The sequence below is a fragment of the Eublepharis macularius genome, chromosome 2 (genome assembly GCF_028583425.1).
Source record: "Eublepharis macularius isolate TG4126 chromosome 2, MPM_Emac_v1.0, whole genome shotgun sequence".
NCBI lineage: Eukaryota > Metazoa > Chordata > Lepidosauria > Squamata > Eublepharidae > Eublepharis > Eublepharis macularius.
The window spans coordinates 76,181,976-76,199,833 of NC_072791.1; the positions used below are offsets into that span (position 1 = coordinate 76,181,976).

General features: G+C 42.1%; 1 protein-coding gene across 16 annotated transcripts in view; it reads right to left on the reverse strand.

The window, feature by feature from the left end:
- GPHN (gephyrin) overlaps nt 1–17,858 on the reverse strand; it is a 566,991-nt gene that overhangs the window by 251,927 nt on the left and 297,206 nt on the right. For all 16 annotated transcript variants that reach the window (XM_054970790.1, XM_054970786.1, XM_054970784.1 and 13 more), the window contains 2 exons: nt 10,285–10,379; nt 2,718–2,784 (listed from right to left, as the gene is read on the reverse strand). In XM_054970790.1, the coding sequence (XP_054826765.1) occupies nt 2,718–2,784; nt 10,285–10,379 (162 nt within the window). The remainder of the gene's footprint in view (nt 1–2,717; nt 2,785–10,284; nt 10,380–17,858) is intronic.

A 17,858-nucleotide genomic window follows, 5' to 3' on the forward strand; every position in this document is an offset into this window, starting at 1 on the left:
GCGTACCAAGGCTCACACACACTGAGCACATGGCTGGAAAGCCCAATTATAGGGCAAAATGTTTCCTGGGGTGATGTTGATGCCTTGCTCCCCAAAACACTGACTTATTGGTTTGTTCAGAGGTAGAGCAATAAATTGGGAGAAGTCTGATACGGTTATCTAGGATGGTCTGTAGGTGAAAATATTGCTTGGTGACCTGGCAGGTACTGGATGGGAAGACTATCAGGTGTGCTGAATACCTTTGATTAGGTAGGTGGGTGAGGGGAAGTGAAGGAATCTCACTGACGAGATTAGGCAGGGAGTTTTCTCAGGAAGACTCATCTCTGCTTTTCTCTGGGGCATGGGGGCTGTCAGTCAGTCATCCCTCCTTTAACTCATGTCTTGGTAACTTTCCAGGCTCCAGGCCACCTGGCATCCACTTTGCCACTTGGCTTATGGCAAGCAGTTTATGATATTCCATATCCATAAACTGCCTTTACACTGTAGGGGGGGGGGTCTGACTGCTAACAATATTTACGTATGCTTCAGTTTTCATTTGATATGCCAATGGCTAACAACTCTATGATCACGTGACAGCAGACGATACTATTTGTTTTTATAATTAACAACAAAATTAAACATTGTGGCCATGTTAACTATAACATAAAGTAGAATCACTTTCATGCAAAGGAAGTCTTCTTCCAAATGTGTATGAAATTAAGCACTGTGTTTTATATTCTTTAGGCACGTGCAGTTTTGTGATTAGATTTTTTTATTTGTATTAATATATATGTACCAAGGGACAAGCATCTGCAACAGTTCATGACTGATGGGGAGAGGAACTAGAGTACCCATGCATAAGCCAGACCCAAGAGAAAGAAACTAAAAAGGTTGTTACATATCCCCCCCTCCCTGGTCACAATGTAGGAGCACACCATTTGGTATATTTGGTCTGAAAATATACCTCAAAATACCTTATTAATATTTTCCAGGTATATTTGAGAAACCAACTCAAATCTGGAATTACTGGAAAGACCTGGGGAAAAGGAGGGAGGGATGAGACTCTCACAGGTGAATGGCATGTTAGGGGGAGCTCAACTATCTATTCAATCATGACAATTCTCTCATGATCTGTGGGAGAATCATTCATCACTATTGGACAGACAGTTGAGCTCTCCCTAACAAGCAATGCCATTTACCTGTAAGTCCCGTTCTTCCTTTTGCCTGGGAACCTTCCAAAAGCAAGGGGGGGAAACGCTGCTGCAGCTTTTGCAGCTTCAGGGAGAGATTTTTTCGGAGTGTGTGCCTTCTGCTGCCATGTTTTGTTGGGCTTTGTTAGTTCTTTTTGGGAGGCTTTGAGTCAGTGTTTGCTCTTGTGTGTTTGGCTAAGGATTTTTTTACCCTGGAGAACACATTGGATTTCCCCCCCACAGGAAACAATGGAGACTAGCTGAGGACAACTTGTTCAGGGGCCTGCAGACTGGACCCATTGCCCCAATCTACTTGAAATTTTCGGGGTCTTTAGCTGACAGGCAGCCCTCACTGTGTTGCAATTTTGGTAACAACTGTTCCAAAAACTCCCTCTCCACCTCCAGGAAAGATTTCCCTATAGGGAATAATGGACCTAGTTAATTTCAGAATCCTGAAAAAAAATGAAATCTGAATACCAAACTGGTGTTTAAGAGCCTGAAAATCAGGAATGCCAAAATTACGGAATTCCTGCCTCCCAAATCTGGAAAAAAACCCACCCCTGGGTTTTATAGTGTGCAAACCTATCACAATGCTTTCATTATTTACTATATGATACAGACTATGTACATTTGATAACGTAACGTCAGATATGTACCATAACCCAATAGTCTGTTCCATGCACAGAAATTTTGATGGTGAAGTCCCTTATTAAAAAGTCTTCTCATTCATTTCAGTGGAGGATTGGGTTGAATTATTATTATCTCATTTTTATATACAAAAGACAAGAACAAACTGCAAGCAGATACTAAGCCTTCATTTAGAAAGTAGAAATATGGGTTGAGTATCTGAAGGACTGTCTTTTCCCATATGTTCTTGTGTAGAAATTAAAGTCACAGGGAGAGGCTCTCCTGACTGTCCCATTAACTAAAGAAGCTCACCTGGTGTGTACACAAGAGAGGACCTTTTCACTGGCAGTCCCATGATTATGGAACAGTGTCCCCAGAAAGGTGAGCATATCCCCCTAACTGCTGATCTTCAGGAGGGAGCTGAAGATGAAGACTGCTTTTAATTAACTTTGTTTCTATGTTTATTGGCAGTTCTGAACTGTGTTTTTAAACTTGGTTTTTATTCATTTTATTACTATTATTTTGTTTATATTGTAAGCTACCTTGAGTTCCTGCAAGGTAGAAAAATGGCAAATAAATGTTTTAAATAAATAATAAATAAATAAAACAGGATATTGAGGATTTCCCAGGATGTTTCCATGAATGTTTGTTAAAATAATCAACCTTCATCTTGCAATTTCACTGACAGCTGCACAGTTTTATATATTATGGAAAGATGAAAGACAAAACTAATGGAGCAGATCAGATCCAGCCACTCAGCTCAGCAAAGTCTGAGTCTTCCTCCAGCCCAAGGACACTTTCTCCAACTTAAGTGATTTTTCCCTTGGAGGAATGCTTCAAATTTTGCTGAGTAGAGTGGTTGGATCCACTTTAGTCACTCAAGTTACAGTGTATATATATATATTCCAGAACGTTGCTTACCTGTGACCCTTTCTTGCTGCCTGGAAGGTTTATTATGAGAGTTTTCCCTCTGATTCCACATACAGGCCTGAAAAGAAAGAAACACTGCTGAAAACCAGTGCATGGGAAATATTATCAGAGATTGTTAATCAGATAATTTTTTTATTAAGAGCTAGAACAATATAAGTCTTAGAATGTGTTCAACACAAATGTGTAAATTATCTTTATTTACAAGAAGTATTTATGTGACTGTGAAAGTCTTCCAAGTTTGAGGACAAAACTAGAGCCCCTGGTTGTTAATGGAACAATAATGCAAAAAATTAAATGATTTAAAGTAGTCTGATTTTGAAACAAGAATAATAAAATACTTAAATTAGAAAGGAAATTACATCAGGATTAGGGAGAAGAAATACCTACAAAGATATGGTAAGGGACATTGCACACTACTCTTCAAGTGAAATTCTGCCATACCTCTTCTTGATTAGTTAGGTATATTCAAACCTTGCCAAAGACTGCAAATTCTTCTGCCTACTCAAGAAGAGGAACAACAATACATTATTTAAAATAATGTGTTGCTGTGTCTGCTACTGAGAAAACTTTCTTGAGGGGATCAACAGCATTACTCAGTTGAATGGTAAGTGAACATCCAATTCCTCTCTCTCACAGGAGGGTGGAATTATTTTGAAATTATTTGGAAATTTGCAACTGCATTTAAAAAAGCAAGTTCTGAAACCAGGATTTGTTGAGGCAAGCTATCATCTCTGCACTAAATCCTGGCTTTACAAAGAAATCGTATTTAAAACAAAGCATAAATTTGCATTATGTCTGAACCAAGCCATAATGTTTCAAATGCTGCTCTTTGTGCATAAGCAATAAACACACTCAGAGCACAATGATATACAAAACAAGTTACAGACCAAAACAACAACAAAAGCAACAATAAAATACTTGAAAAATGAGACGACAAATGCCAATTAATTATTTACTTCAAGGTTCCTGAATGTGTCAGGGCTTCTTTGGATATTACTCTCAACTTAAAAGTGAAAATGAGTAGAAAAAGAAAACCAGATATAACATTTGAATGGCCACAAAGGAATCTAACATCGCAAATTTTATTAGTCACATTCATATTTGTTCACTGTTTCCCCCTGTGATATACGCTTAAGGTCTAGTTTACATGTAACGAATGAAGCAGGGTTTATGGGTCTGCAGCACATCTCTTGCACCCATGTAATCCCAACATGAATTAGTAATATGACAGCAAAACAAAGAAAATTATTTTAGTAAAGTGTAAAAGCATTCTTCAACGTGTTAATACAGATCCTTGATTAATTCAGACTCATATGGAAACTTTGCTGAAGGAGAAATGACAGCTTTAAATAGCTCTGAAAATGGAAGAAATTCATTACTTTACTGCTAGTTTATGCAAATACTGATATTTATTGGAGTTGGGCAGAGAGGTTGTGAAGTAGTTTAATATCCTAATCAGATTGAATGGGCCAGGGTTTTTTTTCTGACAGTACTCATTGGTACTTAGTACTGGCACCTTTTTCAGGTGCTCTCCCAAGTCCTGATGGTAGAATTGGTAGAAAGTGGCACAACTCTATATGAATATTGGTGACAGACAGACAGACAGACAGACAGACAGACAGACAGACAGACAGATAGAAAAGGCACTGGAATGGCCTTTCCGTTTTCAAAGGCTGAGATTCAAAGCCTGAAATGAATGGATCTCCTGAAAATGTCAATCACAAAGTAAGTGTAGACTTTCCACAGTATTACTAATCTTCTTAACTCTCCCAAGCAAATGGAGGTTATTTTGATCCTAGAAGTCATTGAAAAAAATTAGTTTACCCATTTAAAACTTTCTACAGACACCAATCTCTTGTTATGCTTTCTCCTCAACAAACTCCAGTGCCCGGAAGTCCCTCTTTTCCCTCCACACTTCCTTTTTTTTAAAGTTTGAGGTTCATCAAAAGTGTAAAGGGGGTCATTCTGGCCCCCAACAGACTTGGCTTGAAAGTGAAAATACTTAGTATAATTGTAAATGGGAGTTCTAGTGACCCCAACAAATACCTAAAAATGATTATAGCACTTTTTCTATATATAAATAGACCAACACCTATTATCTCCATTTTATAGAAAGGTGGAGCAGATAGGGAAAACTAAAATTTCATAATTTATATCCATAGATATTTGTTGTGCAAAAATATCATACTTTTGGCTTTGGGGTTTTACACTACTTTTGGAATTGGGAGTAGCAACAACCACTGTTCCCACTAACGTGTGCTCATGTGCAATCATGCACAAATTTTCACAACTCAGCGCACAGCTGAGAAGCCCAGCACACGGAAGGCCGACCCGGAGGACCTGGTGGGCTCTGGCATTGGTATGGAGGAATTTCCTCTCTGCCGCGCTTGCCAAGTGGCCTCTCAGTCCCGGTACCAGGAGCTGGAGGAGATAGTGGCAAGCAGGCGCCTGCTCGGCCCAGCGCTGGGTGCTGGAGGAGGAGGTGATGGTAGCGGCAGCAGCAGCAGCAGCGGCAGGCGCCCATGCAGCCTCTCGCTGTCCTGCTGAGCAGCATCTCTGGCCTGGTGCTGGAGGAGGAGGTGGCGGGCACCCATGTGGCCTCTTGCCGGCCCGCTGAGCAGCCTCTCCAGCCTGGTGCCGGGTGCTTGAGGAGGAGCCATGGCAGGTGCCCGAGTGGCCTCTCGCTGGCCCGCTGAGCAGCCTCTCTGTCCTGGTACCGGGTGCTTAAGGAGGAGCCACGGTGGGTGCCCACACAGCCTCTCGCTGGCCCACTGAGCAGCCTCTCCGGCCCATTGCTAGAGGAGAAGGCAGCAGTGGCAGGCACCCATGTGACCTCTCACCAGCCCACGCCTCTCTGGCTTGATGCTAGGCACTGGAGGAGGAAGAGATGGTGGCGGCCAAGCATCCTCTTTGAAGCCCTATGGAGCCAGAGGTGGCAGCAGCAGTGTTTCACACTCCTAGGGTTGCCAGCTCTAGGTACGGAAATTCCTTTTTTTTTTTTTTTGTAAATTCATAACTAAGGAAATCTATTTACATGCACACAAAAAATTGACTCCCTAGTCACAAAGATTTGCACGGCAGGAAAAGTTCATGACAGAGCTAGGGTCTGAATCTGGGAATTTTACATGGCCCGGTACGACAGCCTGTCCTCTAGTTAATTACTCCATGGGGAATGGGGTGCTGAAGCCTCAGTTTTACCAGTATTTGTGTACATCAATGGTATTCTGCTTATATCTGCAGGGGAGAATAGATCATTGCAGTACAATGTAATAAAACAGAACGGCAAGCAATGGGAAGGCAGGACTTTAATACTGACTTAATGCTTTATGGCTTGATTTCATTTCAAAGATTCCATGATCATAACTCACAAAGAGAAAAAGAAAGAGTTTTAAAGCCACGAAGCTTCTACAGTGACTAAAGGCCAGTTCTAGGTGATTCCAATAAACAGCTCTCAGCTGGAAGCTAAATAGGTGCTCCCCTTGCAATCTCAGCCAGCTTTCTTCTTCTTTCTGCAGACCTGGCCACAGAAGAGACAGGAAATGCCAATAGACAGAGCAGAGGTAGAGGGAGGGATGGCTGCACATCACATTCGGTTTAGAATTTGCTTGAGGGCAAAGAGGAATCCTTACTGAAGCTCATCTGCCTGATGTTGCCCCATATGCAAAGAAAACTCTAAAATACACTGATGCATGTAGAAAGAAATGGTGTCTGAGTCATTCACAGGCATGCTTCATAACACCTTTTTATATAAAACATAGAAGGGAATACCCAGAGAATGAGTGCACTGTGGGGCTGGATGATGCACAATTCTTCTTCTCCATAGATCCAGAGTAGTTCGGCGTGTTAGTCTGTAGTTGCAAAATAGTAAAGAGTCCAGTAGTACCTTTAAGACTAACCAACTGTATTGATGCATAAGCTTTTGAGAACCACATGCCTAAGTGGGTATCATCAACATATTGATGGCACCCAATACCAATGCTTCAGACAACCTAAATCAAAAGTCTTTTAATCAAATGGATTCTGGTTTTGGAAAAGGCGTGCTCAAAACTTGCAAGTTGCTGCTCACAAAGTAGATTTCTAGCTCGACCCCCAAGGAAACCGCTGTTTGCAACCTGAATTGTGTATATAACAGGAGCAGGTAACAGCCCTGTGTTTCAAGCTCTCTCAAAGCTTCCCTTATGTTCATAGCCATGTGGAGAAGCTCAAATTGAAATGTATCAGTTTTGAAAAATGGGGTCATTCTAGCCCCCTGCAAGCTAAGCCTGGGTATGTCTGTAGGCATCCTCTGAACCTCTTCACATTTTCCAGACTTGAAGGAGCCATTCAGCCTGGAACTTTAGATGACCCCTAGCCATTTGTCCACTGAGCTGATTGTTTCCCTTTGTTGTGCTCTGCCAAAGCTTCCCTTCTGCCCCATAGCTACTTTGAAAAGCTCAAATTGAACTGTATTGCAATTTTGAAAAATGGGGTCATTCTATCCCCCTGCAAGACAAGCCTGGGAATATTTGCAGGCATCATATGAATCACATTTTCCAGACTTGAAGGAGCCATTCAGTCTGGAACTTTAGATAACCCATAGCCATCTGTCCACTGAACTGATTGTCTCCCTTTGTTATTCAGGAAGAGATCTTAATTAGGGCAGGTTACAAGAAGGCTAGCAGAAAGAATGCAGATTTTTCTTTTTGTTAACCCTTCAACTAGAAGGAATGGAATGTCCCTTTCCATTGCAAGGGACTGTTATGTACTTGTCTATTTTCCTATTTTCCTCAAGAATAACTTTCTTCAGTAATGCAGGACAAAGAAGAGTAAAATTTGGAATTGGGGTCAAAAAATTTTAAATTTTAAAAAGCCTCTGGTGCCACAACTAGTTTGTCCCACCGCAAATACAAACTGAAATAAGAAATTACTTTATTACATACAGGAAACATAAAAAATCAGGCTTTTCTATCAAAATGGAAACAAGACTGGGAACTTAAAATACCATCAGAACAATGGACAAGGATTTGGACATCGAAATTCTTCAACTCACAAGTAATTAGTACCAGACTACAAACCTTTAAAATTATAACTCATTGGCACTACACCCCAAAAAGACTAGCTGTAATAATATCTAAACATTCTCCACTGAGCTGGAGAGGATGCGGGGAAATTGCCACATATGCCCACTGCTCGTGGAAGAGCAGCAAGACTATTGGAAGGAAGTGTAGATCTACATATCCCTAATAACTAATTATATAGTTCTTCCATACACACAATTAGTTTTTTTGGACTTATGGCAACCGCCCCCTGCCCCCCGATTAAAGCAAGAACATATTTTGAGTAAAGTGGAACAGAAAAACAACCCCAACAAAAGACCAATGGTTTGCTAAAATCTGGGACCATTTTATAATAGAAAAAATTACAGATGGTCTCCAATATTTAATTGGCAACAATAAAACAACAAATTTTTATAAAAAGTGGATGCCGTTTATTGACTTTATAACTAAAAATAATATACAGTCATCCAACACATTATACCAAACTATATTAGAAACATAAGGAGAGGGGAGGAAGATCTAGTTATCTTATAATTTAATGTCAAATCTCATACTTAATAAAAAAAACAAATTGGTAAAAAATTTAATCTGTATTAAGCATTGTAATGTGTATGGTTATGTTTATATATTGACATAATCCTAATAACAACATGTATAGCATTTAAGAGAACTAGTTAATGTTAATGTATGTTTTGGAAGAAATTTAATTAATGTTTTAAAAAAAGAAATACCACCAGCAGTGGACACCTGGGAACCTTTTCCAAAGTTGGACAAAGAAAAACAGCAAACTTCAATCAAGATTGTCAAACTAATTAGAAAGACAGAAGCAGTCACAGAACTAGGGTTGCCAGCCTCCAGGTGGTGGCTGGAGACATCCTGGAATTACAACTGATCTCCAGGTACAGATAAATTCCCCTGGAGAAAATGGAAGCTTCAGACGGTGAACTGTATGGCGTTACACACTGTGGAGGTCACTCCCCTCCCCAAGTAAGTTGAATGAATGAACAAATGAATGAACAAACTCTGTTTAGGAATATGCCAAAAATTTGACCCAAGTCAGTTCAAACCTGAAGCGTTTCTTTATCTATGCATGCAGTGAATTTTTTTGGAAACTTCAGTAACTGCCTTTACAAGAAGTTGGGTTCAGTTAGAGCAACTGGTAAGAGAAAAACTCTCAAAAAAAGTTCCAAAGGAACATAATTGGGACATCTGAAAAATATTTTGGGGACATCTGAAAGAATTCTACAAACAACAAAGTAACAGACTGTCAGGACAAACCAAGTAACACTTACAAACTAATCAGATGGTGTTAAGCATTAATGTAGATTAATTTCATGCTCTTAACTATTTCAAAAGTTAATTACTAAGCAATAATACAGTGATATTTTTAATGGTGGCCATGTTACAGAAAAAAAACCTGCTGTTATGATATGATGGAGGGTGGAGGTAGTGATGAACTGTGAGCTTAGAAGTTTCTGGTTTAAATCTCCCCATAGCCATGAACTCACTAGGTAGCACTAAATAAGCCAATGTCAACATCTGAGTGGTAAGAATTCTTAATTTCTCTGTCACTGCTCCATAAATGCAAAGAGCCATTCACACTGGCAACAGGGAATCTTCATGGAAGTTTTGTGTGCATTTTCCTCCATTAGCCATATTATTTATTTACAAAATTTATTCCTTGCTTTGCTGCCGTCATCGGGATCACTCTTCATTTCCCTTCCACTGGAATGCTAGAGGGTTTTTCCAGGGCATAAAAAACCCCACCAGTAACTGTTACTGTGCAATACTGCAGTAACATCATCATCTATTGTAATGATCTAATACGTCCTCTGAATTTCCAGCTTTCTATTTTTTCAAAAAGTAAGTATCTAGCCCTTTTAATGGCAAAGATATAGGGGGAAATATCCCCATGTAAGGCTGATGGAAGTAAAATGGTTCCAGTGTAGGCAAGACCTTCAAAAATGCGCACCTTTCCATCCAGATTCATTGCTATCACACTTGGAATGCATTCTTTCTTTAAAGATTGTACCAAACCGGATTTCAGAAAGAACATACTGGGAAAGCTTAGAAAGTGGATAATTAGAGGATGACATTGTGCCTTCCCCATCTCAGGAAAAAAATAAAATAAAGCTGCTGTAGTTTCGAAGCAGTGGCAGAAAGAATAGTGCAATGTGAATGTAGCGTTTATTGCCCAGCCTCAGAATTATCTGGAAATTGCAACACAAGTTTATAAATAGTTACCTAGTATGTTGAAAGGATTACAGACAATGTATGAACACTAACAATATATATGTACAGTATTATATGTAGACAAAACAAAGCACTTCTGCAGGAACAAAAGCCCTGTTTAACAGCACATGCCAGAACTACTTAAAAATAATTCAAGAGGCATGAGAGTAATGAACTTGCAAGTAAGAAAGGGGCCAAGATCCAGTGTATCACTCAATGCAGCCATTCTACCGCCTTAAATACTTGTGGAGAAAGATTTCAATTTTGTTATTCTTTGTTATCATTCTTACCTAGAAAGCATGCCCAGAGGTGTAACATTAAGTGATCCCATCAGCATTGCCATGGCCATCCCTGGGGCTTCCCGTTCTATTACTTCTTTAGTGGCCTGTAATCAAAGATTAAACAGCAGACTGAGTAAAAACAACAAAAAAAGAAAAGTAAAAGAAATATAAACTAACTAAAATTTATGAAAGAACCTCCATCATTTCTCTCAAAATTACTGAGCAGGATTTTCAGCAGTGAGTTACTAACTCAGAGCGCAGAGCCACTTTACACTCATACCACTAAAATTAGCTTCTGTGGGAGTCTCAATTCACCAGGATTTCCATAATTTGCTGCCAAATGTATTTTGTAGCTCTCTTACATTTATGCTACACGAGGCGCAGTAACTTAAAAAATGCTCAAATGATTTAAATGGTATTGGTCAATGATTAGTAACCACAAGCCACAAAACACTTCAACCATGCAAATGGTTGAGGCCAGGTTGGTGAAGTGGTTAAGAGAGGTAGGACTCTAATCTAGAAAACCAGGTTTGATCCCCCATTCCTCTGCTTGAAGCTAGATGGGAGACTTTGGATCAGTCACAGCTCTCTCAGCCCCACCCACCGCAAAGGGTGATTGTTGTGAGGATAATAACAACATACTCTGTAAACCTATCTGAGTGTGGCGTTAAGTTGTCCTGAAGGGCAGCATATAAATCAAATATTATTATTATGTTAAGCGTTGAGAGAAGCACTGCCTGGCACAGTAGATTTCGCAAGGAAATGCAAAGTTCTTAGACATTACCCATGGTCAAAAAGATCAAAGAGCTCTTCAAAATGAAGAATGCAGACAGTGCATGTTTCCCACCAATTTGGGGTAATGAATGGCTTTGTAAACACGCACTATCCCAAAAATCCACAGCCTGCTGTGATGAAATTTACCATCCTAGACATAACCTTGTCTTACTTATTTGGACCACTTTCAACCAGGGCTGCAAGCTTTAACTTTTCAGTTACAGTGTTGATTGAACTAAAGTTTTTGTTGATTAACCATTAAATGTAATTTTAATTGAGGATACATTTTTAAGCCTATTTGGGTTCTGGTAACAGAATAAAAAACAAAATACTAGGAACAGCCTTCAAAATTGAAGGTTTTAAACTTATCAAAAATAGTAAATGTCATCTTTAAGATAATTTTATTATAATTGATCCAGGAACAAGTGTCCTCTGACATTTTAAAATATTTGATGTACTTGTTTTGTTTGTTGACAATCTGTATATACATCCCCTTAAAAATTCAGGAACCCATGGAGTGACTTCCACTTCGTCTGGAAGTCATGCTCATAACCTCTCACATGGAAACCATCCTCCTTGTTTATGGTTGTACTGATGGGGGACCACAGCAGTTGTTCAAAGGCATTTATTTCTAAGCACTGTGCAAGTCATGGTGAGGGAGAACTTTACAAATGTAGCTCCATCAACTTCAAAAGTCATCAGCTGCTGATGATCCAAAACACAAGCTGCCTTCAGACATAATGACAATGACCTTTTGAAGTTCTGAGGCTCACAAGGTCTCTTCCCCTTTCCCTCATCCACTTGAATATAACTCTGACTTTGAAATTCTTTGCTCACAAGAAACTGAAACTACAAACTAGGATTCGTTTCTTGTCTACCAAGCAAAATTCCAAATCATGGTTTGGATTCCCACTTTACAGGCAAGAAACAAACAATAGTTTGTGATTTGGAGGTAACAAGCAGTAGTGGTCTATTATGAACCAGAAAGTCTTCAATATTCAAGCCACATGCAAGGGAGGGGAAAAAAGAGCCCAAACTTGAGGATTCTGATGATTCATTACGACAATGGTTTGCCATTGCTTATGAGTGCCACTATTGCATTAAGGGGTATTTTTCAATGGGTTCAACAATGCACCTCCAACAGAACTTGTTGGTCTTTCCTGTCCCTTCTCCCAGATGATAAAGGTGATGTTGAATGTTCCATGTCCCACAAATAACATGGCCTAGGGGCTCTGCTTAGGAGAGGGAGCTGGCAAAAACATCTCACCTTACTCTTGCACCAATAATTGAAGAAGATGATGGTGGGATGCGATTTTACCTAGTTTCTCCTCCTTAATGAAGTCCCCCAGGCAATACTTTATGTCCATACAGTTCCTATAACTACTAGCATCACCTTTTCAGAGGTCTCAATGATATATTTTTCCTGTTTTTTGTATTCAGTATGTAGGTTTTAGGTTGAAGAGAGAGCCTGACATAGTAGACTAGCAGCACAATTCTAAGAAGAGTTACACCCTTCTAAGCCCATCTGCTTAGAGTTGCATTGTTATGTTATGAGTGAAAATTCCATATTTAGTGATGTTTGGTTGTGACTATGGTACATATATCAGATAATATTTACTGCAGATCTCAGTCATGCAAGACTAGCAGTAATGATAAGAAAAACGTTAAAAAATATTGTACATCATTGGATCAACTTTTGTGGGTACACACTATGCACACTTTTGAGCTATCCAGAATTCTTCATGACATAATGCAGACTGTGATTAACAGTTCTGTATAACTGAAGAATATATATTACTGCACTAGGGTTGCCAGCCTCCAGGTAGTGGCTGGAGATCTGGAATTACAACCGGTCTCCAGGTCACAGAGATGAGTTCACCTGGAGAAAATGGCTACTTTTGGGGGTGGGCTCTATGGAATTATGCCATGTCAAGGTCCTTTCCCTCCCCAAACCCCACTTTCTCCAGGTTTCACTCCCCAGATCTCCAGGAATTTCCCAACTTGGAGCTGGCAACCCTATACTGCACCAATAAATCCACTTAAAGGTGCTACATTTGTTAATGTTTGCAACTATATGAGAAAAAAATCTGTTTTACAAATGATAATAATTCAAAGCTATACTCAGTAGGGAAATTACTTTGCTATATACAAACATTTATTTTGCAAAATGCTGAAAAAGTAATGGTTTCACAGGCCAGAAAGGTTAGCATTACAGATAGTCAGAAAACATGCATTTTCACATACATATTTCTACCAGCTAGCTAAGGAAGATGTAGAATGATGGAAATACAATTATAGATTCATCCTTTTACCTCCTTTAATCTCCCTACATATTGGCACAGAGTAGTGAACACAGAGTATGACAAATCCAAAATATTGTTTGCATTCTCCTGCCTCACAGCATAATGTACATAATGTTACAGACACATATTATTTAACACAAAATAGCTACCATTCCCTGCAACCTACTCTGAAATCACTACTACGGCTTAGAAATTAATTACCCTTGAATTATTCTACTGGACTCATCATCAGTGTAGTTATAAAAAAGGAAAGGGGGCCATCAGTTGGTTTTACTGAATATAAAAGGGGGAGAACTTCACATTCATTGAGTACAAAGGCACCACAACATGCAGCTCTGCAGAGTTAACTTATTTCTTTATACTACATATTCTCCCTTGAAACCATCACTTTACTGACTTCTACATACCATAATATGTACATGTGTAAATATGTGTACATGTGTAAATATGAAAAAACTGAATTTAATAACACTGTTACTCAACATCAACATTAAACAATTCCTTCCTACCCTAACAGGTCTTCACACACACACACACAAAAAGTTTTCTTTTTACATTTAAAAGGGCTGGGAACGCAAAAACAGCAAGCGTATATGGTGAAATAAAAGTAGAATATTTATAATGCAGTTCCCTACAAAAATGATCTTCCTGTTTGAACCCCAGCTTTTATCTTATTTTATTACTTAAATAAGTTTTAGCTTCTTTGTGATCACTGCATAGAAAGAGAGGCTTTGCAAGCAAAGAACTTTCATAGCAAAATCCTAAGGCCAGCGCCCGTGTGCCCATGTATCCATGGTGCCGCTTGTCTACTCCATAAAGACCTTCGCAGGAGAACTCCGCCGGTGGCCGAGTCCGGCAAGGAGCAATAAGCAGGAGGCACATGCCCCACCACTCCTCTGACAACCCTACCAACATCCCCCAATGGCCATGCTGCCCAGATGCATGAGTGGCAAGCAAAGGTGCAGCCAATGCGCAGGCCATAATCCCCACTGCCTGTCAACACTTCCATCCCCCCCACCAGAGAGCAGGCAACCAGGGACCACATGCTCCTATGGTAAGGGTCCCCACACTAGGGTTGCCAGGCCCCCTCGATCTCCCAGCGGGAGACTGGGGCCTGGCTCTTACATTGTAGGTGCTCATGTGCATGAAGCGTGACGACATCACTTCTGGGAGTGACGTCATCACGTAGCCCCCGTTTGGGCGCTGATCGGGTCCGTTTTGACGCGGATTGGGCCCATTTTGGACCCCTGTGGAGCATGGGAGTGTTCCTGCACTCTGCAGGGGCCCACAACGGGCCCAATCTGTGCCAAAACGGACCCAATCCGTGCCAAAATGGGCGCGGATTCAGCCTGTTTTGGCAGGAATTGGGCCCGTTGTGGGCCCCTGCGGAGCGCAGGAACGCTCCTGAACTCCACAGGGGCCCCGATCCAGGCCAAAACAGGCCTGATCCTGAGGCTGCTGTGTGTGGGGGAGCGCAGCACTGCAGGGGGGCACGCATGGAAGATGCGCCCCTCTGCTGGCCAGGTAAGTGGGGGCGGGGGTGGGAGGGTGGGGGCAGGGAATCCCCTCCCCCACCGGGGGTCTGGAAGCCCTACCCCACACTGAGGTGCCTGGCTGAGAGGGAAGCCATTAGGGAGAGCCCTGGTGTTGTGGGGGTGGGCCTTGTGCTCCCTGATGGGGCCAGCTGGGCCATCAGTCCCCTATCGCTCATGGGTGGCCCCCTCAGCACCACCCACCAATGCCACCCTCCCCACGGAGTGCAGGCACTTGGAGAGGAAAGACCTCACCATGAGCACGTATGCCATGGCCCAAGGAGGCACCCATTCCAGGAGGTGCCCTGTGCATGGGTTGGGGGAACTGCCTGGATGAACAGCAGGCAGGGCAACGCCTCCCCTTGGAGGTGCAGCCCATTGTAAGGGGGGCATGAGGTATCTGCCCCTATGCAGGAAAGGGACTTGTCAGGGGGATCCAGCAGGGAGGGATCCAGGGCATGCCGCAGGAGCAGCTGATGGGTGCAACATACACTCAAGACACCCCAGCACACAACCTCCCCAGCCGCTCCCTCTCAATTTACCCACATGATAGAGAGGGCAGGGGGGATGTGCCTGGCACGGGCTCCACAGAGCCTGCAGCAGCTACTTCCTGGTCTGCCCTTGGATGACGTAGAGTCTGCCTGCAGCACAGGATCCCCTGTGGTTGCCAGCTCTGGGGACTCACTGATGCTGAGAATCTGGAGGGCCACTGTTCCTGCTGCTGCAGCCCATCAAAAAGGGATCATGGCTCTGAGATGCACCACCACTTCAGCAGAGACCACCAGCATGCAGGCCCTTGTGGGAAAGAAATTGTGTGCTCTGGTTGGGCATCCATGCCCTGGGCATGTTGTGCCAAGCTTGTCTGCCACATTGGTCAGCTCCATCTCATCCTGGCTCTCCTTCTCTGTCCAAGGAGGCTAAGCACAGAGTCCGCAGCAGGGTGCCCCCTCTTCCATTGCCTCCCCACCTGTGGCACCTGATGGCTCTAGAGTAGCATCCATAACAAGTGATTCACCTGCATGAGAGAAGCGAGGGTGCTAGTGACCTTCAAGGGGGGGCAAGGCCCACCTCTAAGCCCCCAGCCTGCCCTCAATGCCAAGGCCACTCACCATGAAAGGTGAACTCACTGTGTGCATGACAACCTCTGACCTGGGGAAACCTTCCTGCAATGCCCACTTGTACAAGGCATCTCTGGCCATGAGGGTGCACACATGCTTCTTAGCTGGCCCGAAGCAGCTATTCCAACACTTCATAGTGGACAGCTTCATCTGTGAATCGTGCCCCAGAGCGGACACCCACTCCACTACCATGCGCCATGCACCGCTGACCATAGCGAGGGTAACACCGGTGTTGCTCACCTCCAGGAAGTACAGGAGTGCCTGCTCGGCTTCATTCCAGTTTGGCTGCAGCTGGACACTTGCCCCTCTGGAGTGTAAAGAAGTGTTCCTTTTGTCCTTCCTGTAGCTATTGTCTATCAACTTCATGGATGTCCCTGAATTCTAGTTTATGATAGAGGGAGAAAAAGCTCTTTCTATCTATTTTTTCCATCCCTATCTATTTTTTCCTTTACATGCATAATTTATAAATGTCTACCATGTCTTCCTCCTTAACCTTTTTTTTAAACCGAAAATGTTCTATACTCTTCAATCCTCCCTATAGGAAAGGTGCTCCGACCACCTTGATCATCTCTGTTGTCCTCTTCTGTACTTTTTCCAGCTTCCAGCTTCTGGAAAGATAGAATTCTGTCTTTCGGTGCTACACTTCTGAAGATGCCAGTCACAGCTGCTGGCGAAACGTCAGGAACTACAATGCCAAGACCACAGCCATACAGCCCGGAAAATCTACAACAACTAACATATGAGAACTGTTTAAAGAACTATGTTTATATCCTGTTTTTCTTCTTGATTGGGGACCCAAAGTGGCTTTTCACATAATTCCCCTCTCCTCCACATAATCCCCACAACACACAATTTTGTGGGGAGAGGTTAAACTGAGAGATTGTGATGGGCCCAAGGTCACCTGATGAACTTCCACAGTTGAGGGAGGGATTCAAACCTGGCCATCCCAGGTCCCAATCTGAAGTTCTAACACTATGCCACACCAGCCCTCTACCCCCATAGTCTGAGTAGAAGGGCCTATAATAAGACCTAGACCTTAGTGGAGATTGTACAGAGAGAATTATGCCCAAGGTCTTTGCTGTAAGTTTGTCCTTTCTCATTTTATTCAGGACTTCATCAGTGGTACTATATAGATCTGATCCCTTGAATGGGAGATTTTTTATCCTTGCATAGGTTTCATTTGGTAAAGCTGTAGAGTGTAGTCAGGAGTGTTGGCAAATGGAGATTGCTGTGGTAAGAATGCAGGTGTGCAGTCAGCTTCATGTTTTCTGAGATTTGGTGTCTAAAAGTTTGGATGCTTCTAGCACCAGGAGCTTTGCATTCATACTCAGGTAACAGCCTTAGGTAGCAAGCCATGCCATTCCACAAGAAAAGTTGGCAGCAGGCCATTATACATTGATATTTGGCTATCTTAAAGCCCAGGGTTGAAAAGGTGTAAATTTTTCTGCTTATGCCATTTAGTTTGCACCCCTCTCTGTCTACTGGATTCAAATGCTACATGTGGTTGTTCTTCCCTTGAATGGAGTTCACTACCAAGGAATTAACCTATTGTCACCTCCAGAAGAGCAGCCATTAGATTCTGGATGCATGACCTTGAAGACCACATCCATCGTCCTGGGAGGAGTGCAAGAGATATGAGTCTCCAGAGACAACACCATTCATATAAGCTGTTTGTTGTAAATGTGCAAATCCTTAATCAGAGAATATATAGCCAGTTCCAACAAAGCATCATCTGGTGACAGCTCTGAAGCATAGGCAGACTCTGACTCAGTATAGCAAAGCTGATCATAGTCATAAGCTGGATCTAAATAAAGTGGAGCCTCAAAATGCTGTTCCAGAGGGAGATCAGGATCTCT